This window comes from Athalia rosae, chromosome 6 (genome assembly GCF_917208135.1).
Source record: "Athalia rosae chromosome 6, iyAthRosa1.1, whole genome shotgun sequence".
Classification (NCBI taxonomy): domain Eukaryota; kingdom Metazoa; phylum Arthropoda; class Insecta; order Hymenoptera; family Athaliidae; genus Athalia; species Athalia rosae.
In genome coordinates this window covers 7,080,209-7,105,750 of record NC_064031.1, presented here as the reverse complement: position 1 = coordinate 7,105,750, position 25,542 = coordinate 7,080,209, and the positions used below count along the sequence as shown (strand labels likewise).

General features: G+C 40.7%; 6 protein-coding genes across 12 annotated transcripts; 4 read left to right on the top strand and 2 right to left on the bottom strand.

The window, feature by feature from the left end:
* Window positions 1-1,594: 1,594 nt before the first annotated feature.
* On the top strand, window positions 1,595-3,187 carry LOC112694903. Its single transcript, XM_048656962.1, has 2 exons — window positions 1,595-2,450; window positions 2,576-3,187. The coding sequence occupies exons 1-2, from the start codon at window positions 2,448-2,450 to the stop codon at window positions 3,185-3,187; spliced, it is 615 nt and encodes a 204-aa protein (XP_048512919.1). The 5' UTR covers window positions 1,595-2,447.
* Window positions 3,188-3,814: 627 nt separating this feature from the next.
* On the top strand, window positions 3,815-4,570 carry LOC125501384 (zinc finger MYM-type protein 5-like). Its single transcript, XM_048656961.1, has one exon. The coding sequence runs from the start codon at window positions 3,815-3,817 to the stop codon at window positions 4,568-4,570; it is 756 nt and encodes a 251-aa protein (XP_048512918.1).
* Window positions 4,571-4,720: 150 nt separating this feature from the next.
* LOC125501324 (zinc finger MYM-type protein 1-like) lies at window positions 4,721-6,618 on the top strand. Its single transcript, XM_048656638.1, has one exon. It carries the CDS (start codon window positions 4,721-4,723, stop codon window positions 5,810-5,812), a length of 1,092 nt encoding a protein of 363 aa, XP_048512595.1. The 3' UTR covers window positions 5,813-6,618.
* Window positions 6,619-10,947: 4,329 nt separating this feature from the next.
* On the bottom strand, window positions 10,948-15,172 carry LOC125501449. 5 transcript variants are annotated; one of them, XM_048657444.1, is made up of 7 exons: window positions 15,062-15,172; window positions 12,347-12,536; window positions 12,065-12,282; window positions 11,879-11,980; window positions 11,551-11,777; window positions 11,276-11,450; window positions 10,948-11,149 (listed from the first exon to the last, which is right to left on the bottom strand). In XM_048657444.1, the coding sequence occupies exons 1-7, from the start codon at window positions 15,069-15,071 to the stop codon at window positions 11,016-11,018; spliced, it is 1,056 nt and encodes a 351-aa protein (XP_048513401.1). In that variant the 5' UTR covers window positions 15,072-15,172; the 3' UTR covers window positions 10,948-11,015. The 5 variants fall into 5 exon arrangements, with proteins under 5 accessions (XP_048513401.1, XP_048513403.1, XP_048513404.1 ...); XM_048657446.1 differs by having other exon boundaries at window positions 15,049-15,126; XM_048657447.1 differs by having other exon boundaries at window positions 15,015-15,099.
* Window positions 12,399-20,640, top strand: LOC125501448. 3 transcript variants are annotated; one of them, XM_048657442.1, is made up of 2 exons: window positions 12,399-12,549; window positions 15,504-20,640. In XM_048657442.1, the coding sequence occupies exon 2, from the start codon at window positions 19,675-19,677 to the stop codon at window positions 20,638-20,640; it is 966 nt and encodes a 321-aa protein (XP_048513399.1). In that variant the 5' UTR covers window positions 12,399-12,549; window positions 15,504-19,674. The 3 variants fall into 3 exon arrangements, with proteins under 3 accessions (XP_048513399.1, XP_048513397.1, XP_048513398.1); XM_048657440.1 differs by having other exon boundaries at window positions 15,504-19,828; XM_048657441.1 differs by lacking the exon at window positions 12,399-12,549 and adding an exon at window positions 15,285-15,426 and having other exon boundaries at window positions 15,504-19,828.
* A 20-nt stretch (window positions 20,641-20,660) lies between these two features.
* Window positions 20,661-23,610, bottom strand: LOC125501447. Its single transcript, XM_048657439.1, has 2 exons — window positions 21,912-23,610; window positions 20,661-21,775 (listed from the first exon to the last, which is right to left on the bottom strand). Exon 1 carries the CDS (start codon window positions 23,608-23,610, stop codon window positions 22,186-22,188), a length of 1,425 nt encoding a protein of 474 aa, XP_048513396.1. The 3' UTR covers window positions 20,661-21,775; window positions 21,912-22,185.
* Window positions 23,611-25,542: the final 1,932 nt, after the last annotated feature.

Sequence of the window (25,542 nt, the reverse complement as noted above, 5' to 3'; positions counted from 1 at the left end):
CGAGTGTTTTTAATAAATCGAAATTTGCACTAATTCAGAAATCCTTTGGCACAAAAATCTAACTCCCCATGGACAATCGACATGCAAAATTAAAAAAATATCTGAGTGGTGACTGATCCGGTTCACGTGGAATGGCCCGTTAACGAACGCCCCCTACGTCTTTCGAAGTGCATGAATTTCCTGTTTAGAGATTTATTACGGAGTAAAAAGGTGCAAGCATATATGGATGATTTACTTATTGCTACAGACAAGATCGAGGAGAATTTAGAATGCACCCGGCTGGTCACTGCGCGGATGACGGAGTACAGGCTACGAGTGCGCGTCGATAAATGCTCATTTGCGAAGACTAATTTGGAGTGCCTCGGATACAGAATAAAGAAGGACGCAATTAAGCCAGGCCTTGCCAAAACCGACGCTGTTGAACAATTTCCCATTCCACGGACGCGTAAGCAACTTAGAGGGTTCCTGGGACTAACTGGGTATTTTAGAAGATTCGCACGAAATTATTCGCTCGTAGCGAAACCACCCCCCGAACGCAGGGATGTGAGTCGGTCACTTTTCGTCGGATTAGTAATATTTTTTCAGTCAAGTAATTTTTTGTAATTTTATCATTTAGTATGTCATATTTGTCATATTTCCGGATGCGGCCGCCTCATTCAACGACCCACAACGCGTCGGCTTTGTCGTTGATGTTACCATCGCAGCCGAAAAGACGCGATTAGTGGTTTCATATTTTTCCACAACGTGGCAACTCCTGCTACTGTCAGGTAGGGACCCTTTACCAACTTAACAGCTCGCCAAACTGTATACCGAACCACTACCGAACTCTTCCCCTCTCCTTTTACACCGCCCCCGTTTCAGTGTGCGAACTGGGGGAACCCCAAACGCGTGGTCGTCTCTCGTTTTTTGTCAAACACGGTAGAATAAGAATAGTAATTATATAAAGTGCTGATCAACTTCACCGTATGTAACGCATGACAGCAACGTCAGGTAGGGGATTTCAAACACTGATGACTTTTGGTGAGTGAAATATAGGTTATATTAATATTGTACGTAATATTTGCGATTTTATGATTTCGAATATGTTATTATCGGCTGGCGTGCCGTGTTGTAATAATACGTGGATATGTATATTCATCTACTTCCATCTCTGAAGCTGTGAAATTTTTATCGTAGTGATCAGAACCAAATTTTTCAGCTTTTGTATCCAGCACTATATTTTCATCGCAATCGTAAATTCTTGCAGGGTAAAATTGATAGAAATGGGAAAATGTCATTTCAATCCAGCTTGGCTAGAAAAAAAAAGACGGCAACGGTAATCTGATCAAAGATTGGGGTCGGAAGGATAGTGACATCAAACTATTTTGTTTCACATGCCCAACCCTTATAACAATAACTGGTGGATTTCAAGCTATCACCCATCATGCTCCAACAACAAAGCATAAGGAGCAATGTGAATTAAAACTGCTGAGTAACCAGTTAAGGCTTGCATCACAATCTTCGAGTGATTCAAGAGAAGTTCCTAAGGCATGCTTCTCACCAGGCAATACCTCAGTTCAGCTTTATTCTAATCGTGACAAGACAACAGCAGCAGAAATATATTGGATACTAAAATGTTGTATATCAAACATTCCTGCAAATTTCTGTGAAGGAATTGAATACGTCTTCAGATCTATGTTCAAAGATGGAGTTCTAGAGGACTTCTCTCTCGGAAGAGTGAAATTTTCATATATTTTAAACTACGGGATTGCTCCCTACTTCCGCAAAGAACTAGATAAAGATTTAGCAGGTGTCTATTTTACCATTTGTTTGCCAAAACTACGAACAGTGGTGGGAATAAAGAGCTGCAAGTAACCGTCAGGTATTGGTCACCTGCTCAACAGAAAATTATCAACACTCATTTGCAAACTGTTTTTATTGGCAGCGCGACTGGAAAAGTGCTCCTTAAAAAACTCAATGACGTGTTGGACATTTATTCTTTACCGCGCACAAAAATGTTGATGTTGGGGTGTGATGGCCCAACCACTAATCAAAAAGTGCTCCGTCTTCTCAATGAAGATTTAATTCAAAGTCGAGGAAAAGCACTACTCCAACTTGGGACTTGCAATATTCATATACTCCATAACGCGTTTCTTAAGGGGCTCGAGGCACTTGGTACTGACGCTTCAGATCTGATTATAGCTATCTATTTTTATTTCAATGGCTGGCCTTCATGCGTAGAAGATTATCGAACGGTACAGAAAAAACTCAAGACGCCGCAACATTCGTTCATCAAACACTGCTCATCTCGGTGGTTGACTTTGGAGGGTGCTGCAAGAAGGTTGTTAGAACAGTGGCAAGCTATCACTGAATATTTCTTGAAATTTTTGCCAAATAAAAAGTGAACTCGGTTTCTCTTCTGAAGACTCTAATGGGAAGACTTTGCAAAGCTGCTGCCATAAAAACTCATGGTGCGTCAACAAAAACTTTAGAATTAGAGAACCTTCTGTCTGTCGCAGATATAGTTATCACAGATGAGGTTACAAAGGCACTTTTGCACGAAACTGAAAAAGAAAAACTATATTTTCGCAAACAGGTGCAAGATCATTACTTGAATGCTTGCTCCCACATACTGAAAAAATCAGCCCTGGCTACTTCACCCTTCATCAAACACTGCCGTTGTCTACATCCCAAGGAAAGAACGTCAACACGTAGCTGTAACGATATACTCGTCTTGGCACGAGATCCTCCCATGGACATTGCGATAGATTGTCCACTAGACGAATCGAGATTATTGCAGGTTGAAAAGGAGAAAGATAGCAGTAAAGATGGCCGCATAGACTCTTATTGGTCACAGTTTTTCGATATGAAAAGTTTGTCCGGTAATGATAAATATCCCAACGTGGCTACCGTTGTCAAGGCTGTTTTGTCCCTTTCGCATGGTCAGTTTGATGTAGAGCGTGGTTTTTCATCCTCAGCTCGTACGCTTACTGACGATAGAGCTGCGATGTCTGAAAAAACTCTCGACTCGTACATGATGGTCAAAAGTGCTATGCAAATGTATGGGAATGCACCTCATCTAGTCCCCATGACTAAGGATTTATTGGCCAGTGCGCGCAGTTCCTACAGCCAGGCCCATCTTTACGCATGGGCCTGCTGGGCCCGGGCCAGGGGCCCCGGGTTCCAGGGGGCCCCCGGCCCTGACTGACAAACAGTTGGTTAGGGGTAAAATAAAGAGAATTTACAAATTCAATAACAATTTATCTACCGAATGAAAAATATATTCACTGCGCAAGTGCGAAGAGGCGAGTTACTCCCACTCTACCTCCACCAACTCGGCGAACTGCGATGCCGCGCAGCGAGCTACGGTTTAGACTCACATTTGGAAAAAGCTCTGCCGTCGCGTGACGCAGCGTTACACCTTTTTTATACGCCAGCTGGAAGCACAGGATACTTCGTCCTTCGATGCCTACTCTCTATCGTAGACCCTGATACCGATAATTTGGTAAATTCTACAAGTCGTAGGATTCTCGTCACACCCTCTCCTACTAACAATCGCAGTTACGTTATTGCTAGTGGGTTTTCGGTTACAGCTCTCCACTGTTTAGTACTTTTTTTCTCGTTACAGTCTGTAAACTTCTTCCTCTGCTTATTGTTAGTGGACTTTCTCATCTTAAAATCTAGATTCAATCACAACTCATTTTTCTTTTTGTATTTTTTTTTTTTAACTTAATTCAATAAACTTGAATAATATTTTTGTTCATTTATAATTAATAATAAAATTTAGTAAATTTTAATAAACTTGTCATACTCGTAATTTCAATAATTTTTGATCATGTCGAAACGATCATATCCCAGGGGTGCAGAGAAAAGAAAAAAAGCTGCTCACCAAAAAGAAACTAATAAATTACTGAAATTGACTTCATTTTTCACACCTGGAGATGCTGCTGCTCTTGGAGTTAGCAAGCAAATTGATCCTCCCAACTTGTTGCAGCAAGAAAACAATGAGAGAACATTAACACCTATTTCTAGCCCAGGAAAAAATTGCCGATGCGACGTAACTCTACCGACAACTGATTTTTCAGACCAAATGCAATTTTCAACAGGAAACGAAAACATTTCTCGCGATCCTGGTAATTATTGGGATGCAGGAGGGACGGAAAACGTACGTGAACTATGGATTCGCAAAGGACCAGAGTTTTTCCAAAATAAAGACTGTGACTTCTCAGAAGCTTCCAGAAGTTACTTACAATTAGAGCTGCATGGTAGAATAAAAACAAGGAATTTGAATAAGACAGTTTTCATCCGCAAATTAAAGAATGGTGAAAGTATTGAAAGAAAATGGCTCCTGTATTCACCATCGAAGAAGTCTGTATTTTGTTATTCCTGCTGTCTTTTCAATGCTTCTAACACAAACTTCAGTTTACCGAGTAGATGTAATGATTGGAAACATATCAATAATCTCATATTGGAACACGAGAATAGTTTAGTGCACAGGCAATCTATGATGACTTACATTGCGCGAAGTAAAACTGTTGGTAGGGTAGATATTGACCTGCTTTCTCAACATAAGACAGAGGTAGATTACTAGAAGAGCGTATTGAAAAGGATTGTTGCAGTTATTAAATTTTTGGCATCAAGAGGACTTGCGTTTCGTGGTAATAATGAAACCTTTGGATCTCAAAATAACGGAAATTATTTAGGATGTTTCGAGTTATTAAGTGAATTTGATCCATTTCTTATGGATCATACAAAAAAGTACGGGAATCGGGGAAAAGGAAATACCTCATACTTGTCAGCTAATATTTGCAATGAATTTATTAGTATTATGGGGAAACAAGTTCTAATGAAGATTGTAGATGAACTGAAAGCAGCAAAATATTTTTCAATTAGTGTAGATTCTACACCCGACCTCTCGCATGTTGATCAGCTGACTGTTATTGTTCGATACGTGAACGACGGAATCCCCGTTGAAAGATTTTTACAATTCTTGCCTATAAAGGAACATAAAGCTGAATATTTGGCGGAGACACTTTTGAAATTTTTGGGAAATTACGGTATTTCAATAAAGGATTGTCGAGGACAGAGCTATGATAATGCGGCAAATATGGCTGGAAAGTACTCGGGTTTACAAGCAAAAATCAAGGAGAAATGCAAATTTGCTATTTTCGTACCATGTGCGGCACATTCTCTTAACTTGGTGGTAACGAGCTTTTTTCAGTTAGTACAAAAATTGTACAATTTCTTTTCGAGTTCTACCCATCGTTGGAGTATACTGACTGAATGTCTGGGTTCGAATAAAGTTATAAAGTACCTTTCTGAAACTAGATGGTCCGCACGTGCTGACGCTGTAAGTGCTTTGCATCGGGGTTACAAGCAAATTTTGATAGCTTTAATATCAATTGCTAGAGATACCGACCAAGCAGGAGAAACCAGAAACGAAGCTCTTAGTCTGGCCAGAAAAATGGAAAAACTGGAAACTATTGTTCTAACAGAGATATGGAGTAACATATTGGAAAGGATAAACAAAACAAGTGTGAGCCTTCAGAAAGACACTCTAACAATGGACGTTGCGACAAAATTGTTTGCTTCCCTTGCTGATTTTATTGGTAATATTAGAAATAATTTTGATCAGTACGAATCCTCTGTTAAAGAAAATTTTCCAGCCGCTGACTACAAGGACCGCTCTCAGAGAACAAGAACTAGAAGCTCGCGCATTTCATTTTATGACGGATCGGCGGAAACTATTCAAATAACTGGTAAAGAAAAATTTCAAACAGAAACGTTTCTTCCAATGATTGATACCTTGATCACCCACCTGAAGCAACGATAAAATTCGTACAAAGAAATCAATCAACGATTTGGTTTTCTTTCTTGCTTAAAAGCTATTGAATCAGACGAGTTGAAAAATAGTTGTTGTAGGATAATCATTTACACGTACTCACACACACATGAACGAATATGCATTAGTATTAGGGTAGGACCCGCTACTGTATCGTAGACTCGCGGCCCGCTCCTCACTGCTCAGTCAGTCGCGTCCAGTCTCTATGAGCGTATGCATCGCAGCACAGTTATACCCATTATACGAATAAATAAATGTATAGTAGTACCGCCGTACTTCTGGTGTTATCATTCATTTACTCGCCCTATCCACTCAGTTCAATATTACCTCAATCTCACATTATAAACAATAATAGTTGCAAAGAATTTGCTGAAATGTACCACGACGATGTTAACGCCGAAGAATTAGAGTCGGAATGTCTTCATTTAGCGCAATATTTAAAGAACGTTGGACGCAGTGAACATGAAGTAATAGGTATTTCAGAATTATATTATCTCCTGCGAACGGACAAGATTGAAGACACTTTTCCTAATGTTGGAATATCGTTGAGGATTTTCTTGTCATTGATGATAACAAACTGTAGCGGTGAACGTTCCTTTTCTAGGTTGAACCGAATTAAAAACGAACTTAGGAGCACTATGCTTCAAGAAAGATTGAATAGCTTGTCATTGATGAGTATCGAAAGTGACATTCTCAATGAAATTGACTTTGAGGAAGTAATTGATGATTTTGCACATCAAAAATCAAGAAAAAAGCCACTAGTGTCAATGTAGACTTTATTCAGTTTTTTGTTTTGGACTTGTCTTCTTAATATTAAGAAATATGTCAGTTTTTTAGTGTTCGTTTTTAATGTTCTTTGATTTTCATAGAAAAATAGTTCCTTTATTTATTTTAATATTTCCATTTTTACCGTGCACCTAATATTTGGCTGTAAGAGAATGAAAAACTTAAAAATAGGCTTTTAAGATTAAAAAAAAAAAAAAAAAAAAAAACAAAATTAAAAACAAAAAAAAATTATAAAATTTTAAAATTTTAAAAAATGTATAAGGAGCTACATAAATACTCTCTACGATCACGTTGTTAGTTCCGGGTAACGCTTAAGGAGAGTTATATATCACGGATGATGGAATCTAAATTTCTTACAATTTTTAGTGCAATAATGAGCAATAGTATAAGAAAAATAGCCGTTCTATGGATGAGTTCAAAAGTGCTATTAACTTTGGTGAAGGGCCCCCAAAACCAAATGTGCTAGGGGCCACTATATAACCGAAGACGGCGCTGCCTACAGCAAATATAAAGCCTACCTAGAAAAAGAAAATGCAAAGAAAACTGCAGATTTACAAAAAGAAAAAGATGAAGCAAAGAAAGCTGCTGAAAAGATTAACGCCGAGGAAATGAAAAACGAACGTAAAAAACTTGAGGGAGAGAAAGAAAAATTAGAGATACTACGTCAGACAGAAAAAGAGAAGAGAAAAACTGATGAGGCTAATAAACGATTGAAATCGGCAATTGAAAGGAAAGATATGGTGGAAATTAACCTCACTCATGCTATGCTTGAAGGAGTAGCTAAATGAGGAAAGACGCCAATGAACAGAGTAACAAGGCTGAACACATTGAGAAGACATTAGAAAAAAGGACAAATAAGCTTACAAGTGACTTCTTTTCTAGGGGTAACAAGAATAAGCCAGCCAGCTCATCATCGACTTAAGTAAAATTGTTATGAAAGCTAAATGTTTCTAGTCTCATATTAATATGTTCCTACGTACTTTATATGGTGTTTGTGTACTTTTAAAAAAAATTATATCCTCGTCTGAAGAAATGTACGCCTTTTATAAAACGTTGCAATAAATCATAAGACATGTTGACTATCGATTCCTGTATCAATTTTTCTCTATTCTACCTGTTTCGCCATAATTTCGAATCAGTTTTTCGAACATTTATATCAGTTCGCTTTACTTTTGTCGTATTCCGATTATTTTTTGCTTATATCATGAGCGTAAATTGGTCATACTTGAGTCATATTTCTAAACTTTCATCGGTCATATAATCATATTTTTTGGAGAGTTTGACCACTAACAACCCTACGAACGGCTAAAAAAGTGGATTGATATCAACACCGATCATCCGCAGGACGATGGTGAATCCGAAGGCCTAAGTAGCGACCCTGATTGTGAAGAAAGTGAGGGCGAGACGCCCTCGACGTCAGGAGAGGCCGAGCTGCAGGCGGCCTGTGCACTCTCCAACTACACAAGTTTCAAAAGTAATCAAATCGATATGTCATTGGTACAATTGTCACATCATACGAGGTCGGCTGCGAACCCTTGTGAAGTTGGCCCCTCTATTCCCTAAAAGTCACGAAAATTTGTTGAATAAATCACAGGGATTGCCCATCGTTTGCCCAACTTTTCTTTGTTGTTGCCCCCCCCCCCCCCCCCCCCCCCCTGAAAATATGGGATTTTGTTCCAGGCGGAAATTTGAGAGATTCGTTTGCTCTCGTTTGCCCCATGTTTAGTGTTATCGGCTGTGTCTAGGGGTCGCAAAAGTAAAAAACATCGGGGTTTCGCGATTACTGAGAGGCAGCATTTCTTTCACAAGTGGGTTGCACGCGTTGGATCAAGCACGCTCTTGCCGCAGCTCGTTGTGACACAGCGACTCTGGTGGACACACTTGGAACTGTGGCGGGGCGGTGGGCACAGCAAGAGTAGGAGAGCCAAAACGTACATTGCCGCTTGCGAAAGCTCAGAGACAAGAACTGCTCCTTCGTCGCGTCATTGACTTGTAGGCAGCGGACGCAGCTCGATTCTTTCGCAGCGTGGCGATAATACAATTGAAGCTTCTTTCGATTCATTCCAGAGATAAAAAAATACTAACAGAAAAAATAAAAAAGAGATTATTCTTAATTTTTTCTTTCATCAGGTAAAACATGCCAGCTGTCGCTACCATTTCAGTTGCCACGATTGTGGCGAAAATATCAGACATCGATTTTTTTGAAACCTCGGGTGAAAAAGCCGGTGAGTTAAGACCACGGATGCATCCGGTATGGAGTGAGGCATGCAGTTTGCTTGAGGATCTAATAACAACTGAGAACCTTCGTTTGAGAATTCGGCATCATCGAGGAGATATATTGACGAAAATTGAAAAAAAAACGAGTTATGCCGATTTCTATTGAGTTGACAGAAAGTTATGATGACAGCTCGATAGAAACTTCTATAACGAGTACGAGTAGCAATGATAGTTATCCAGGAGTTGATCAAAGTCAAAGTCTATGTCCTGATCTATTGTATGAGGTAGAAATCGATGCTAAAACATGGAAAGTATCAAGCCTATATCAGTGATGTACAAGTGCAGAGGGCGCTATGGCAACAGACGACGCTACTATGTATTACAAAAGGGATGGACGGACGTACTGCACAAGATTTTCCGGGCGAAAACGAAATTGCCTTGCGTTTACAGTTTTAAGGGAGCAAAGGTCTATGATAACCGTCAAAATGGCTCGTATATGACGATATCAGGTAAATGCAAGGAATGCGGCACTCGTTTCGATGGACACTGCCTGAGGAAGCCAGCGAATGGACAGGGTGCTTGGATTTCAATGAAAACTGTCGGTACCAGAGGGGTCCCACATGATAAAAAGCGATATTTGAAAGGTATCACGCGAGTAGAAATTCAGAAAGAACTCTCGAATAAAAAACCTGCTACGTGGCGTTGCGATGCCACGAAAACCATGGATTACGGGGACGACGAACCCCCTCATCTGTACAGCAGTGAGGTGTTACGGGAAATGCGACAGGAGGGAAAAGACAAGGAGTTGGGGTTGTACAACGTGCATGACGTTATCAATTCTTTGCGGGCGTTGAAACATAACGTGGAATTTTTTGGAACGATACGAGAGTTTTCCGTGGAAAGATTTGATTGCATGTATTGGTCAGAGATGCAACTATCTTTGTACAAAGATCTGATAAAAAGCGGGGCCCCTCTGACTATAGATGCTACAGGGTCAGTTGCAAAATAGTTGTCCAGCGAATACGGAACTTCTGGTGCAATATTCTTGTACCAAGCGGTTGTCCGAGGTCAGGCGGGAATCTTTCCGGTGTGTCAAATGCTTTCGGAAAAACATGACACCAACATGATTTCGTATTAGCTAAAAGAGTGGCTTCGCTCCGCCATTCTTGTACCCAGGGAAACTGTGACAGACTTTTCGCTTGCATCGTTAAACGGCGTTAGTCTCGCGTTTAATAAATGCAGTCTGAAATCGTATGTCCGAACTTGTGTGCGTCGTCTCACATTGTCAGTCCCAACAGATCCGAGCAACATCGCAGTTCCGCCACACTGTTTCGTGCGAGTGCATATTGCTCACACTATAAAATTGGTGACAAGATGGAAATGTTTCCACGGAAAGGTCCCGAGGATTAAAGATATCTACATTCGGTGCATTGGTGTAATGACGACACGTGTGAACCGATCGGAACTTGAGAAAATCATATCTGCTATGCTTATTGTTGCCTCATGTGAAGCAGAAAACACAGCCTCCGAATGCGAAAATCAACAAGCGTTTCTCCTCAGCTCTATCCGAACATTTTGCATTGATGAAACAGAGTCGAACATGACCATTGAAGAATTTCATGAACTTTTCGAATCCTTGAATGATGAATTGCATACAGGGCTACCTGATTTGGGCGATATCAAATGCCATGCCGAGAGGGTTGCCGCGGAATCAAAGAACTTCGAACGGCCTAATCCGTATTTTTTGCCCACCTTTATTGTGACACCGTTTCTGCGACCATGTCAATATTTCCCCCTCTGGACTAATATTATGTCTACAGTTCGACACAACGTAGCGTTGCCTCTCCTGCAAGGTCTGACCCAGGTAGAAAATAACCCTGGCGCTAGTATGGTACGTACGTACAAGCTAGCTTTCAAAGTTTGTTGTATCACGCTGCAGGCTTGTCACGCTAGATCACCGCGAGATCGATCTGTAACGCTTTTCCAGACTCGCGGCAAGCCAGCGAACCTATGTTGCTGCGAGCTTAACAATCTAGTCAGCGGCAATACAGTTGTTCCGAACCATCGCTAGCTTAGGATTTTTGACTGAATGGATACCCATTGGAATTAAATCGAATATCCAATAAGGATATAAATCAATTTTTATTTTTTTCAGAAACATTGCATAAAATATTTTATTAAAAAAACAAAACTATATTTCATTTTCACTCGGTTTTTTAGCACGAACCGGCCTATGGCCGTCCCAATATTTGGAATTGGTGAAAGTGGTGCCCATCGCTGCATATATTTTCCTCTCTGTCATTTGAAGTCGAGACGTCAGGGCTTCTATAAGATATGTAATGCATGAGATATAACAGAAGTACACTTTAATGGATATTGAGCACCTGGTAACAATTTCAATGATTATTCATATCATATTGTTAATTACCCAAGGATTACTATTTCTCTTACCTACGATGCAGTTGCAGAAATTCGGTACATTTACCGAAAACACCATCTTTCCATCGATTTTTCTTATCGCCGTATACTTCATAGCGATTTCTCGCCCTATAAGTTTTTTCATCACAACAGCCATATTTTTAGATAGTTTTTCTTCAGGATCAACTGTCATAGTGATGGTAGATTTCTGAAATACAGTGGTTCCCCGGCCGTTATAGTTTGATATAAGTTGGTATGATTTGACAATTACATTTGACAATATATTTGTGAGTGTAATCGAATTTTACCAAGTCTTTGCGAGCTTTGAGGCTTTCTGATAATTTTTTTTCCACCGAGTATAGGTCATCCAAAGTTTTCACCGGAAAATCGGTTCCAAATTTGTCGGTCAGTGTTTCTTTTCCATAGGAATTACCGAATTTTGTTTGAAGGAAATGTTCGATATTTCTCATTAGTGACGACTGTGCTTTCATTTCTTGTTCAATGTGTACCACTTTCGTTAGAAGGATAGTATACTCTGAAAGCCAGCGAAGTATATGTTAATCTTCAACTAACGAGTGTTGAGTCAAAAATCGAAAATTACTGCTGCTCTCTATTAATCTTCTTGAGTAACTGTACCTTCGTGAGTTATGTTACGACTTTTTCCGAAACTTTTTTCATTAGTAGTTCGGCTAGACCTGGGGTTATAGGTCGGATGTGGTTTTTGAAGTTTTTTTTTGTCTATAAATCAAAAAAAAATCGTTCTGAAACAAGCTCACGCAATAAGCAGTTAATCAAAAAATTCAACAGTTGAATGAAGTCAACCTGACGTAACAGTTGCACCAATATCTTTGGTTAATAATTCGTCGAAAGAAAATGATGGACTTCCTTCTTCGAGTAACGCATTCCATTTCGTAGGACTCATTTTCGAACCAACCAAAGGCTCCAACGGTAACAGGGATTCATTGATTTGGGATAAGGTATGTGTAGATGTCAGTGCCTTAGTATTTTCAGATTCGTATCTTGTCGTGGAACTTCTAGGACTTGAAATATCACCAATAACTTGATTTTTAACAGAGGCATAGGTTATAATAAATTCACTATTACCTATTGGGATTTTCATCAGGAGAAACACTAGGTTTTGGCTGCTCAACGTTATCAGGGATTGGTTTTTGATAAGAATGTGTATCTTTAGGAATCGTAGAGTTGACTCGCATGATTTCTTCACTCCTAATCAGTTTGCTTGGCGATGTTTCGATAGGGAGGTTTATGTTTGTCGATGATTCCCTCAAGTTATCTGTGAGATAAAGGTAATTCATCAATAATAGACTACAATATTGTGGTGTTTTTCATTATTTGGTTAATGGTGTTAATTTTGTAGTGTAATTACGGAATCGAGATAAAGACAAATACTACGTTTAGATATGAGAACACTTCGACCATTTGAACATTAATCCCGCCTCGCTTGCAACTTTGAAAATACGCTCAATATTTTCGACTCCGCTTTTCTCGTCTTTCGATGGAATAATGAGGTCGTCCATGTACGTAAAAACCACGCGCTCTGTTATTAAATCGCGAAAAACTACGTTAATGAATTTTTGAAACGTCGCGGGAGAGTTGCAGAGGCCAAAAGGGACTTGTCAGCAAAATTCAAATTGACCATCCGGTACAACAAACGATGTATACTTTTTGCTCGCTTCATCTACTTCTACGTGGAAGAATCCGTTTTGCAAGTCCAAGTTCGAAAAAACCTTCGCGTCTTGCAGCAGGTCGAGTTGATCTTTAATCAACGGTAGCGGATAACGATCTTTTATAATTTTTTGATTCATCATTCGGTAATCCACACACAATCAACTTGAGCCATCTTTCTTTTTCACAATTACAATCGGGCTACAAAAATCTGGGCGAGATTCGCGGACAATTCCTTCGCTTATCCACTCTTGAATCTGCGCATTCACCTCTCGCTTTTCGGCTTCACTCAAACGTCGCGCTCTCTGATAAATCGGTTCTTCATCCTTCACCACGATCGTCATTTTTACCCCTACCTCGCGACATTTGTTCGGTTCATACGTCTCGGCAAGATTTTGAATTTTCTCGCGGTTTTTCGGTTCGGAAAACTCAGATATTTGAATTTCACTCTTTCCGCGTTCCTCAATCGCTTCGATCCTCAAAATCTCCGGTACTTCATCATTCTCCTCGCTCTCGCTGCGCGGTACAATCATACACACGCCTTTCTCTCGAGCAAGCCTTAAATGGTCTAGAAAGTCGGTTCCGATCAGCATTTTGTGATTCAACAAATTATTCGCAGTAACATACAAGCGAATTTTGTACTCGTGTCCATCTACACGCAATCGTACGTCACAAAAACCAATCGCTCGATTTCTCACATTCCCCACGCCTTTGAACGACATCTCGGTTTTTACAATCGCTGGTTGTCCAAACTCTAAATATTGATAGGCACGTACAATTGAAATATCACTCGTCGTATCAATGATCGCGTTTACGTTATGCCCATTCACACTCACGCGCTTATTGTCAGTAGTTCGACGACGTTCGAAAATAATAAAAATAAAATTTAAAAGCGAGTGGCAACAAGAGGAGTTAAAGATGATATCATCTCTGGGCTTGCCGACGACCGGCAACAAAAGCGAGTTGTTGCTAAGGCTGACAATGAGAATAGCCTACAGCGTTACTATTCTCGCAAAACACTTCCCTCTTTCGGCTTTCAGGAAACGTGCTTTCGCCTTCTCGAACGTTCGCTACTTTGTTTGTACTGTCGAATGGTCGAGTATACCGTAAGATTCTCAGGAAAGTGAACAACATAGGGAAAGCATGAGCGCGAGAGAGAGCTTATGGAAGTGCCGCGAGTGCGAGACAGACAGATTGCCTGCTCCTCCGTTGCCGTTGAGTCGCCACTCCGCCGAATTCAAAACAGCTATCCCTAGGCTGTGTACTGATATAAGCACGCTCAGGTTGCGAATATGGTTCACTTACAATTGGTAAAACAAAAACCATCAGCCAAATTATAATTGACTTTGTTTCTCCAAATATCACAATTTTTCAAAAAAAGTTCCTAATTCAAGGAAGGTTTCCTAAAAAAAAATATAATACTTATAATCATTGCAAATTATTGATGAAATTGGAGTCTTATTTAGTTTTTTCAATGTGAATTTGTTTTAATCCACAATGATTTTCATTACGGGATCGCTAAATTCTAAAATTTATTGTCAATATCACAGCCTAGCGATAGCTGTTTAGAATTCGGCGGAGTGAGGACTCAAAGGCAACGGAGGAGCAGGCAGTCTGTCTGTCTCGCACTCGCGGCACTTCCATAAGCTCTCTCTCGCGCTCATGCGGTCCCTATGTTGTTCACTTTCCTGAGAATCTTACGGTGGAAGCGGCGGCCTCCGCGTTGTCGCCTTCTGATTGACCTTGCGCGATCTCCCCTTACAGCGTTGGGATACACGTTTCGACCTGTCCACGCACACTTGTGTCTTTTTTCGTCTTTTTACGTCTTTTTACGTCGTTCTTCGTTTTTTGCAAGTCTCTGGCCTTTATTCTGTCGTTGTATCGCACCTTTTATAAATTGCGCACTTTTATCTCGCGAACTCGTCTTATTCGCGCTTTCTCTCACGTACTGCGTAAATTACACCGACTAGTTTTGTCTTTACTCGATCCCGGACGAGCCCCCAATTTTTGTGGTGTTTTTCATTATTTGGTTAATGGTGTTAATTTTGTAGTGTAATTACGGAATCCAGATAAAGACAAATACTACGTTTAGAAATGAGATGTTTAATGATAATAAATACAAAGAAACTCTACGTCCGATCATCGTTCACGGCCGCCAGTAGACTGGTGAGCTCGCGGAACCCCCTCCATTCGCAAGCCCCACCGCGCTACTCGCTCTTACCGCCGTAGCGCCACACTCACTCGAACACTACACACACACATACACGCATTCACCCCACACACTCATTCAGGACGATTTTCGCGTTCCTACAATATCCTCAGATATTTGCAGTTCTATGCTATGTTCTTCAGGAGCATGCTAGCTCGCATTTGACTAAACTCACAATCAGTTCGCCAAATTTATTTTCTACCTGGGAAGGCCTATTTCAATCAATTAAAAAACAATACCTTGTGTGACGAGGGTGAGCCACTTCGTGAGGATAAATTTTTAGTGAAACGTAAGATGGAGCGAATAGCATATAATTCACGACTCAAGCGACATGACGGTTCACCTTGCAAATTGTGTGATTCGCAGGATATTCAAAAAGTCTCTTCACTCGATGGTTCTGCAGACAAATACGAAAAATCAAATCTTGACGACGATTCCTGCAACACGAAAGGCGACGGGAATACTGAAACCGTTGAAAATCCAAACCACAGTGTAGTCGACATGGTATGCGAATCGTTGATAGACCATCTCGACGAGCAAGAAAACCGGCGTGGGCGGAACAAAATTATCGGGCGTTCTTGCGATGATAATGGAGAAAATAACAGAGCCTGTCCGCCGAAACGGGGAAAATACCTGCGACCATGTTCGGATGTGGTACTGATTCACAGTCGTCCGTTGCGAGAACGAAAGGACGCTACTATACAAAATGGTGTTTTCGGTAGGATAGGCAATCAAAAAGTAATGGTGAATTTTACCTGTCCTGTTGATTCCTGAACCGTTGAATTATTGACCTCCGTACACCTGGCCCCCCCACTTGCGTTGAATATTCCCAAAAAAATCAGAAATTATGCGCTTTTTATGCGCTTCACAATTCCACGCATCAAAAATTTTGCGCTTAATCCGTTCGCCGGATGTGACGATTTTGGTGTGGGGGGGCCAGATGTATATTCGGAAGAGCCCCCCCACACATAAGGGGTGAAGAAATCGAAGAACTTGATAGCTAGAAATTACGCCCTTATTACGCGCTCTCGATCGAACGCAGTCCCGATTTTCCCGCCGCACTCCCCGCTGGATATTTGTACTCACCACTCTCGGGAAAAACTGCACAACCTGTGATGGAGGGTTGACATGCGTACGGAAAAGCACATCGAGCGGAAAATTTACCAGGAGCGATGAAAATAGAATTTGCTTTGGGAATTTTTACCATTTATCACACAGTGTAAATAAATATTTGTACATTGGCTTTAAAGGTGTAGGATAGCTTCTGTTCCACTTTTTCCGTGTCGTCATACATTTGCCATGTGCCATCTTTTCGTAAACACGCAGCCGTAAAGTGGCCCACTGTATTCGAATGGTTACGTGTTTTCACATTCGGAGGTGTAAAATGTATGAGCCCTCTCAAGGTGTACGGTTTATTCATGAACGAGGTTTTAACTGTGCAAGATGTTTGCACTCAAAGCATAAAGCATCTGCATGCAGTATAAGCCTACAGTGGAATCAATTAACTTCAAGCATGCAAATTCAACAAAAGAAAATTGGCTAAAGGAGACGGTCAGAGTCACCTACGACTTCGGTCCTGCGGTTCCAAAAAGGTTCATTAATCTCATTTTTCTTTCTCATGCCAGATGTTTTATTGCTGCTGGGAAAGTCCAGAGTCTTTCCCATGCTTAAATTCTTTAAATTATAAGTTCAAAATTTCCCAGGTCAGGGAGAGGGATGAATCATCATAGTAGGTAAACGTCGCCGCATCAGGGTTTAACCCCGGTCAGGCTACCCCACTCTGCGTAAAAGAGTATTGCTGGGCCTAACCTCATTCAAAGAACTCCCCCACTCGAATAGGAGAGTTTTTGATTTCTCTAGCCAATCAACAAAATTAAAAAGCTTGTCTCCACCCACCGGAGGGTGCGGCATGAATTTCTACAGGGTGGCCACAGGTCAGGGAAAACCTGGAAATGTCAGGGAATTATTAATCGGTCAGGGAAACAGGGAAATGTCAGGGAATTTTGTCGTTAGCCAGGGAATTTTTTTAGGCGTGACTACAAAATTGGATTTCACTATCAACCGAATTGCTATTTTTATAAATGGACGTGCGAAGTCGATTCAAATAGACCGCGTATGACGCTGTGCGGCGCTTGGCGCTTGCGCCGGCGCATCAACCGCAAAGGCTCGCGGGCAAGTCTGTGCAAGTGTGAAAGCGCAGCTCCACTCACCGTGGCTCGAAAAATTGAAGCTGTATTTTTACTTTCATTCAAGGTACGTAAAACATTGAATTCACTCGACATTTGATGGTTTATTATCGAGGTTAGAAACATCAATTTTATCGAGCAGGATGCCGCAATAACATATCAACAATCATAAACACCGTAGCTATGATAATTCCGAAAAAATTCTTAAAAAGACCATAAAACACCTTGTTTGTGTTTATTCAAACATAACATAGGGGAACGCGGGGCAATATGGGGTAGTGGGGCAAAATAGGGACCTCGAAAATTCTGTAAAAATTTGTTTAAAATGATCGAAAAGGACTCAAAACATCATTCTGGAACTAAATTTTTTTTTCTCTCATGCTTTCCTTAGGTACCCCGTTTTGCCCTACCTTCCCCTATATCGATTTTCATTATTTCGAATTGCATTTTGTCAGATATTAATAATTAATATCGTGTGTGTAATCGCATAGGGTCGTAACCACCAAAAAATGCAATTTTTGTGGCGAAAGGGCGTATAATTTTTTTTCATATTATTCTCTCTGAAAATGATCCAAACGGTTGAAGCAATTGAAATTAAGAGATTGGAAATGTTCATGCAAAAGCTCTCGATAACAACCAAACGCATGGATCAGTCGAACTGAGCTATGTTTCAAAATTTTTGAATATACAAGTAAAAGGTCGTAACCTCAATTTTTTTCTTCTTTCTTCCATGCTTTAGTACAGCCTCATGCCTCTAAGAACGCGATATTTTTCATATTTTACTTGCATAGCTACTATCTACGATATATACATATATATGTATACATACATATACAAAACTGTGAAAAACGTTCGAATTTTCTCACCGTCGCCATTAATAGTCAGTTTTCATGAAAAATTAACCGTTACATTTGTCAAGTTGACTCGTTGAATTTCTAGAACATTTGCCTAATTTTACTTCATCATTCTTTTGCGGTATAGATATCGAGCCCATAGACGAAAAAAATGGGACCTACAAAAAACACCAAATTCAACGAAGAATGGCTTCAGGAGGTCGATTTCTCCGCGTGGCTCAAAGCTGTTTCCGGTAAACCGCATAGTGCTCAATGCACTTGGTGTCATACTACATTTTCGCTAAGCAATATGGGTAGACGTGCGCTTTCAAGCCACGCCGAATCGAAAAAACACCGAATTATATGGAACACCAGGGGGAAATCCCACGATGTTGCTGCATTGCTCTCACCCAATGCACTTCAAGTTGCGCCAATCATCCCGGCTATCAGGAATCCGTCTACATCTCAATCAGCTTCAACTGCAAAAGCCTCTACCACGACATCGCTATCGATCGATTCAGCAGAACAGGATGGACCAGAAATCCGTTCATTGCAACTGCCTAGGATTACCTCATTTCTGTTATCAGAGAGTGTGACTCGTGCGGAAATTTTGTGGTGTTTGCACACCGTGGAAGCACACAACTCATTGCGTGCGGCTGCCAAAGGTGTAGCACTTTTCACGCTTATGTTTCCGGACTCAGCAATTGCCCAAAAAATACAATTGCAACGTACGAAATTAGCGTACCTATTGGTGCATGGCCTAGCCCCATTTTTTCATAACGAGCTCGTTCAAGACTGTAACAATTGCACTGATATTGTGGTTGGGTTTGATGAGTCTCTCAATGAAGTTGCGCAACTTGGGCAAATGGACATTACTGTCCGTTTCTGGTGTCAGCGAAATAACCAAGTGACAACGAGATATTTCACATCTGCTTTTTTAAATCACGCGACTGCTGCAGATCTGCTACGCGCATTCACATCGGCTCTGTCCGAGCTCAAAATCAAGATGCTTCTTCAAGTCTCCATGGATGGGCCGAATGTCAATGTCAAGTTTCATCGTGATCTCCGTGAGAGCTTGGCTTCGGACCCTGACGATCCCCTGCTAGTTGATATTGGTAGCTGCGGTTTGCATACCGTAAATTGTGCATTAAGGCGGGCATCAAAGCAACCTCATGGCAAATTTCCGAATTTCTCCGTGCTCTCTACGTTATCTTCAAAGACACACCAGCTCGGAGAGGAGATTACACACACTATTCCGGCTCAAAAGTATTTCCGCAAAAGTTCTGCAGCGTGCGATGGCTAGAAAATGATTCAGTCGCAGAAAGAGCGGTTGATATCATACCTAACGTCAAAAAGTATATTGAAGCACTGTCTAAAAATAAAATACCTGACACCAAAAGCTTCAAAATTGTGCAATCGATATTGAAGGATCCTCTATTAACGTGCAAACTAAGATTTTTTCAATCTGTCGCAGCCGAGGTGCAACCATTTTTAACGGAGTTTCAAGCTGATAAGCCAATGGCTCCTCTGTTATTTGAATCTTTGTGCAAAGTGATTCGAAACATCATGAGTAGATTCGTTAAAAGTGAAGTCTTGAATGCCGCAAAATATGTACACGAAGTCAACTTTTCTGACAAACAAAATCTTCTCGATATCAAACACGTCGATTTGGGTTATGCAACTCATGATGCGATGCGAAAAGTACGTACCCAACTAAATGACCGTGATATATCAGTATTTCGTCAAGAGTGTCGAAATTGCCTCCAAAAATTGGGTGAAAAACTTCAGATGCGTTCTCCTCTGAAATTTACGCTTACAAAAGGAATATCCTGTTTGGATCCTGAAGTAGCTGTACGACCAACCATTCGTGATGCTCGTATTGGACTTGCTCTGAAAGTCTTAGTGGAAAATCGGCGAATTACTGGCGTCGATGCTGATAAAGCTCACAGGCAATTTATGGACGTTTGCAAAACAAAAATGTTCGAAGAATCAATGGGAAAGTTTTCTAGAAAAAACGATAGATTAGATACTTTATGGATGTCGCTGGTTGAAGGAAGAGAAGGGGAGACAGCAGAACTGACTTCATTTCTGAGAAAAATCTTGATCCTGTCCCATGGAAATGCTGATCTGGAGAGGGGATTTTCAGTTAACCGAGAGTGCCTAGTTGAAAATCAAAAGCAGGAATCACTAATCGCACAAAGGCAAGTCTATGATTTCGTCACGTTAGCTGGAGGCGTTGAATCAATTATTATTACGAAGAAAATGATTCATGCTGCTCGCAACGCCCGAACGCGATATCAAGAAGCCTTGAATCGGCAAGAAAAAGAACGGTCCCAAAGTGATCTTGCAAATGCTGAAAAGAGAGTAGTTACACTTCAGCTTCGAGAACTTGAAAAGCAGAAACGTGAACTGATAAGGAATGCCGATACAGAAAAAGCGTACCTGGACGACCAAATAGCCTTGCTCAAGAAGCAATGCATCTGACTGCAGTTCGAGCCAATTATGAGTTGTTGAACTTCTTATTCTTTCTATCAAGTACCTGTATTTGAATACTATAGTCAATAATTAGGGTTAAGTAAACGAGGGATATTGATGTGCTTCGAATTTCTTTGGTTTCATAAAAACCATATTTAGTGATAACTTTCTGTGATAAAACTCGAAATGTTTCATTTGAGAGCTTCCTCGAAGTTAAAAGTGCAATTTAATGAAAATAAATTGATCTATATAAAACTGGTCGAGAATTGTTTGTCATCTTATTTCATAAAAAAGCGGACATGGTGATCACATATTCATCAATTTTTAAACTACTCTTTGAATGTAACGAATGAGATTCAAGTATCCCAATTTCTTGCTGTATTGTTCCTCTATTCGATCAGGGAAACACTTAATTGTTAGTCAGGGAAGTCATGGAAAAGTCAGGGATTTTTTTTTCTCAGATCGTGTGGCCACCCTGTTCTAATATTCATGAAACCCTCTCCCGACCCAGTCAGTCATCTCAAACTGCGCAGTCGTTCAACCTCAAACTATCCGTCAAGTTGAGGTTAGAATTATATCTTCATCAAACCTCAGCATATCATGCAGTCAAATCCAAGTCTTATTATACGTTCATTAACTTTATAAGATCATTCATTCAGTCCAAATATAATTTCATGCGGTCTCATACAAAGTCTGCAAACTTCAAGGTGTTAATAATCAGTTAAAGCCAAGTCAGTAAGCAAATATCACATTTAATCACAAATTCAATCAATATAATCAAATCAAAGATCTAATGATCGCCGAGAAGACATTCAAATTCATTGTGAACTTCAAACTCGAACAAGCAGGATAATCATAAAATTCTCATTCGCATATCGTTGATTCGCACGCTGTAAATAAATTGTACTTAGATTTGTTAATCTTATCATATTTCGCCGTAACTATAATTAAGCCAGAAATGGTAAAACAAAAGAAAATAAATTGCAATTGCTTGATTCGCAAAGACCACAGAGTTTTTGTTCAACGAGAAAACACCCGCGTTCTAGTGGAATCTAACTAGAGTGTAAACCACAAGGGATTTGACACAACTCCACTTCCGTGCTCCCGGTTTTCCAGTTATAGATTTCAAAAAGTATTACGGGACCTGAGAACAATTTTGATCAACCGATCATCATTAATAATGTTATTGGTGATATTATAGTAGAATATTTGATAAACAAAGTGATCAAAGGTGTCGCCTACTTTCGCAATAATTACTGACACTTATGTTGGAACCTCACCTATTTCAGTTATTTCTGTTGTCTCGGTACCCGTACAATTCGGCCTGCAGCACCGTTTGAAGTTGCGAAGTATCAGACTGTCTTCAAAAGCGGCTGAGAAATTAGCATTGCGGAATGTTTCAATTTCCAGTTGCAGAACCGGAAATTCCTTCACCCGCGGCACGCAATTTCGGTCACAAATAGACACCTCTTTCATACTGCAAGGCTCCCTGAACAACCGACTACATAAATATCCTGCTGTTGTTTCGCAATTGACCAAGCACGAATTATGGGTCTATTCCTTGTTCGTTTCCGGAACTATGTCATAGAGAATATTTGCTCTCCGGTGGTGTGTATTTTTCGTGATGCCATTTTTCTCTGCATCCAATACGATCTTGAACAGCTCGTTCGTAGATACTTGCAGAATGGTCCGCTGAAACTCGATATTATCTATCGTAGTCACTAGAAGTATTTGAAAGACACTGTCGAAACCACACGTCCGGACCAGCGTTACTTTACCACACTTCAACGTGACTGGCATCAAATTCAGACAACTGCCATTTTTCAAAACCGGCACTTTTGTTATTTTCGAGCCTATCAAAAATAAGTTTTGACTGTAATTTTTTTGTAAATATCGTCCCTTCTTTTTCGATGCTGGTACAGTAAGGCCTCGCCAATTCTCCTGTACTCCACTGTCTAGTGAATGTGCTATTGACGGACTCGGAATTCTTCTACACGACAAACATATTCGCCTCAGCCCACAACCTTCGTTTTGTCCAAAAGATACGGAACAACCTTCAAGTTCATGTACCGATTTTCCGCATAATGCACAAGTGTATGTATCAGTAGGTAGGTCACCTCTATTGCATGCTGAACATGATTTTGGAAGTTTTTCCGGCGGTTGTTTGAGTGCAGTTGGCACAGGCCTTTTAAGTGTTTGTTGGATGTTGGTAATGTCTTTAAGTATTCCAGGCACTGTTTTTTCTACCGAATTTGTCCGCGTAACATTCCTGGGTTTGTTGGTAATTGGCCCTGCACTACATGCCATGTACATCCTTCTCTGGCCATAACCTTCCTCATCATCTACTAAAGGTATCGAACAACCGTCGAGTGCATGCACCGTTCTCTTGCACAATTCACAAATATGTGCGCCCGTAGGTTTATCATTACCATCACATGCCGGACATGTCGGTGTGTCCGTATCTTTAGTTTTTCCTTGTATGTCGGTATTCGTTTTTTGGTCTTTCATCATCTCGTTAGCCTGAATTTTCGCATCTACTATTTTCACACGCCCGTTGATATAATCAAGATGCCGCATGACGAACAAGTCTGCTCGGATTGGTAGATTACTCGCACCGAATACTCTGGTTTTAATGTTGTTAAAATCGGCTTCTACCGTTGCACTAGATGCAGGTACTCGGCCATAACTAAAATGAGCTTGGCAAATGCAAGACCACAGAGGGAACCATTTAAAATCACGTAATACGCGAACGACCAACGATGGTAGAAAATGTGCGTTGTCCCTATTACCTTTGTCGCACAGCTGCGAAAGCACTCTAGATTGGATAGATTTAGCCCATTCTTGCCAATGGTTTTCGTCTTCCAACTCTTCTTGCCGACGCTCACTCCCCTCCCTCAAATCGACGTTTTTAATTTCAGATTCAGTTGAATCCATGTATTCTTCAACGAAGGGTATCGTCTCGGTAAGAATTCTTTTCATCTTCTCCTTGTGAATTTCACACGGAGTTGGTTCGCCATTGGTCCCAAGCCCTTCGGTCTGACTACTAGCGATCACGATATAGATGTTAAAATATGTTCAGCCTCTTCTAGTGTGCGAGCTAGTATCAGCTGTCCGATGCAATATAGAGAAAAAATTTTTATGCTAATATTGACCGATTTCAACGAATTGGCGTAACCTTTGATAAAATGAGCAACGTCTATTCGTATGTAACATTTTTCCGTTGGTCGTCCCCAACAGCTCGCAGCATATTCGTCTACAGACTTGCATTTGGTAAAAGCCCGTACTGCTGCGGTTAATATAGCTTTCGACGAATCGCAGGTAACTTCTCTGGGGATCGAAGCTCCTGTTCGCGCCCATCCCATCAGCCAAAACAGAATGTAATTCCTCGTTTGACATTCCGTCAACATTTGAGCAACCGAAACTTTAGCATGGTTCATCGAGTTTATCACACATTCATAAAGAAAAATGTGCTTGGATTTCACTTTTGACGGCTTGATTATTTTACGAACGACAGTTCCGGTCGCATCTATAGCGATTGAAGAATTTTGTGACAAAGTGTATTCTCTATAGATATTTAGCTGATGACTCGTCCAATAATGTACATAGAAAGGATTCATCCCGAAAAAAGTGGAACAGAAGCTATCCTACACCTTTAAAGCCAATGTACAAATATTTATTTACACTGTGTGATAAATGGTAAAAATTCCCAAAGCAAATTCTATTTTCATCGCTCCTGGTAAATTTTCCGCTCGATGTGCTTTTCCGTACGCATGTCAACCCTCCATCACAGGTTGTGCAGTTTTTCCCGAGAGTGGTGAGTACAAATATCCAGCGGGGAGTGCGGCGGGAAAATCGGGACTGCGTTCGATCGAGAGCGCGTAATAAGGGCGTAATTTCTAGCTATCAAGTTCTTCGATTTCTTCACCCCTTATGTGTGGGGGGGCTCTTCCGAATATACATCTGGCCCCCCCACACCAAAATCGTCACATCCGGCGAACGGATTAAGCGCAAAATTTTTGATGCGTGGAATTGTGAAGCGCATAAAAAGCGCATAATTTCTGATTTTTTTGGGAATATTCAACGCAAGTGGGGGGGCCAGGTGTACGGAGGTGAATTATTGGCAGCTGCATGCGCTGATTCGTCATTTTATAAATCGACTGTAGAAGGTAAATCAGAATATTTAATATTTTGATGTCTGGTCTTCGAATCCATGTTGAACGGCCCGAGTAATGCCTGGTATGTGGAAAGAGCTTTTTTTTTGTCGGCATTACTTGACAAACCGGGTAGCACAATCAACTGTGCCTGCAATAAAGCAACGTTTCTCGAGAAAACACCCATCGAATTTCCCAGCGTTCTTGATGTCGGGGATTGCACATCCTGTAAAGGTAAGATACGCAAAAGCGTCCCGGTAATTGAAATTGATTCAGAGCCCATCCTCGAGAAAGGGTTGCAAACAGGCCTTCAAGAAACATTGAAAGATCGATCCGAACCGCAAAATCATCTTTTCATTGATACGGAACATGCATTCATGAGTGAGCTCTCCGAACAACTTGATCTCCCGAACGCAGCCAAAGTCGTTGCACTGCCTGATATACCTACTACTTTTAGCCTGAATGGTATGAAATGTACATAACTTGATGGGTGTTATTCACTTCATTCCGCCAAAAATCGAGAATGGTTTTGGGCATTACGTCGCTTATTGTCAAAGACTGATGTAATGGGCCAGTGGCAGAAGCGAGACGGTATCGAGCCTAAAGGACATACCTTGCCGGAAAAATCCTTGATTAGAGTATACGTGAAGCCGGTGATAATCGGTTACATGAAGGTTTCAGGAAAAACGCACATACCTCAAAACACGTACTCTGCGCGAATCACACGAGAAATACAGAAATTACATGAATAAGTCTATGA

Bases quoted from the DNA above. Each gene is read 5' to 3' on its own strand.
- LOC125501384 (XM_048656961.1), top strand. From the start codon at position 3,815: ATGTCGAAACGATCATATCCCAGGGGTGCAGAGAAAAGAAAAAAAGCT.
- LOC125501324 (XM_048656638.1), top strand. From the start codon at position 4,721: ATGGATCATACAAAAAAGTACGGGAATCGGGGAAAAGGAAATACCTCA.
- LOC125501449 (XM_048657443.1), bottom strand. From the start codon at position 12,558: ATGAATTACCTTTATCTCACAGATAACTTGAGGGAATCATCGACAAAC. The intron at 11,451-11,550 runs GTAAAATTCGAT...ACTGTATTTCAG, and splicing joins TCAAAGCTCGCAAAGACTTG to AAATCTACCATCACTATGAC. The intron at 11,150-11,275 runs GTAAGAGAAATA...CATATCTTATAG, and splicing joins TTTCTGCAACTGCATCGTAG to AAGCCCTGACGTCTCGACTT.
- LOC125501448 (XM_048657440.1), top strand. From the start codon at position 18,329: ATGGGACCTACAAAAAACACCAAATTCAACGAAGAATGGCTTCAGGAG.
- LOC125501447 (XM_048657439.1), bottom strand. From the start codon at position 23,610: ATGAAAAGAATTCTTACCGAGACGATACCCTTCGTTGAAGAATACATG.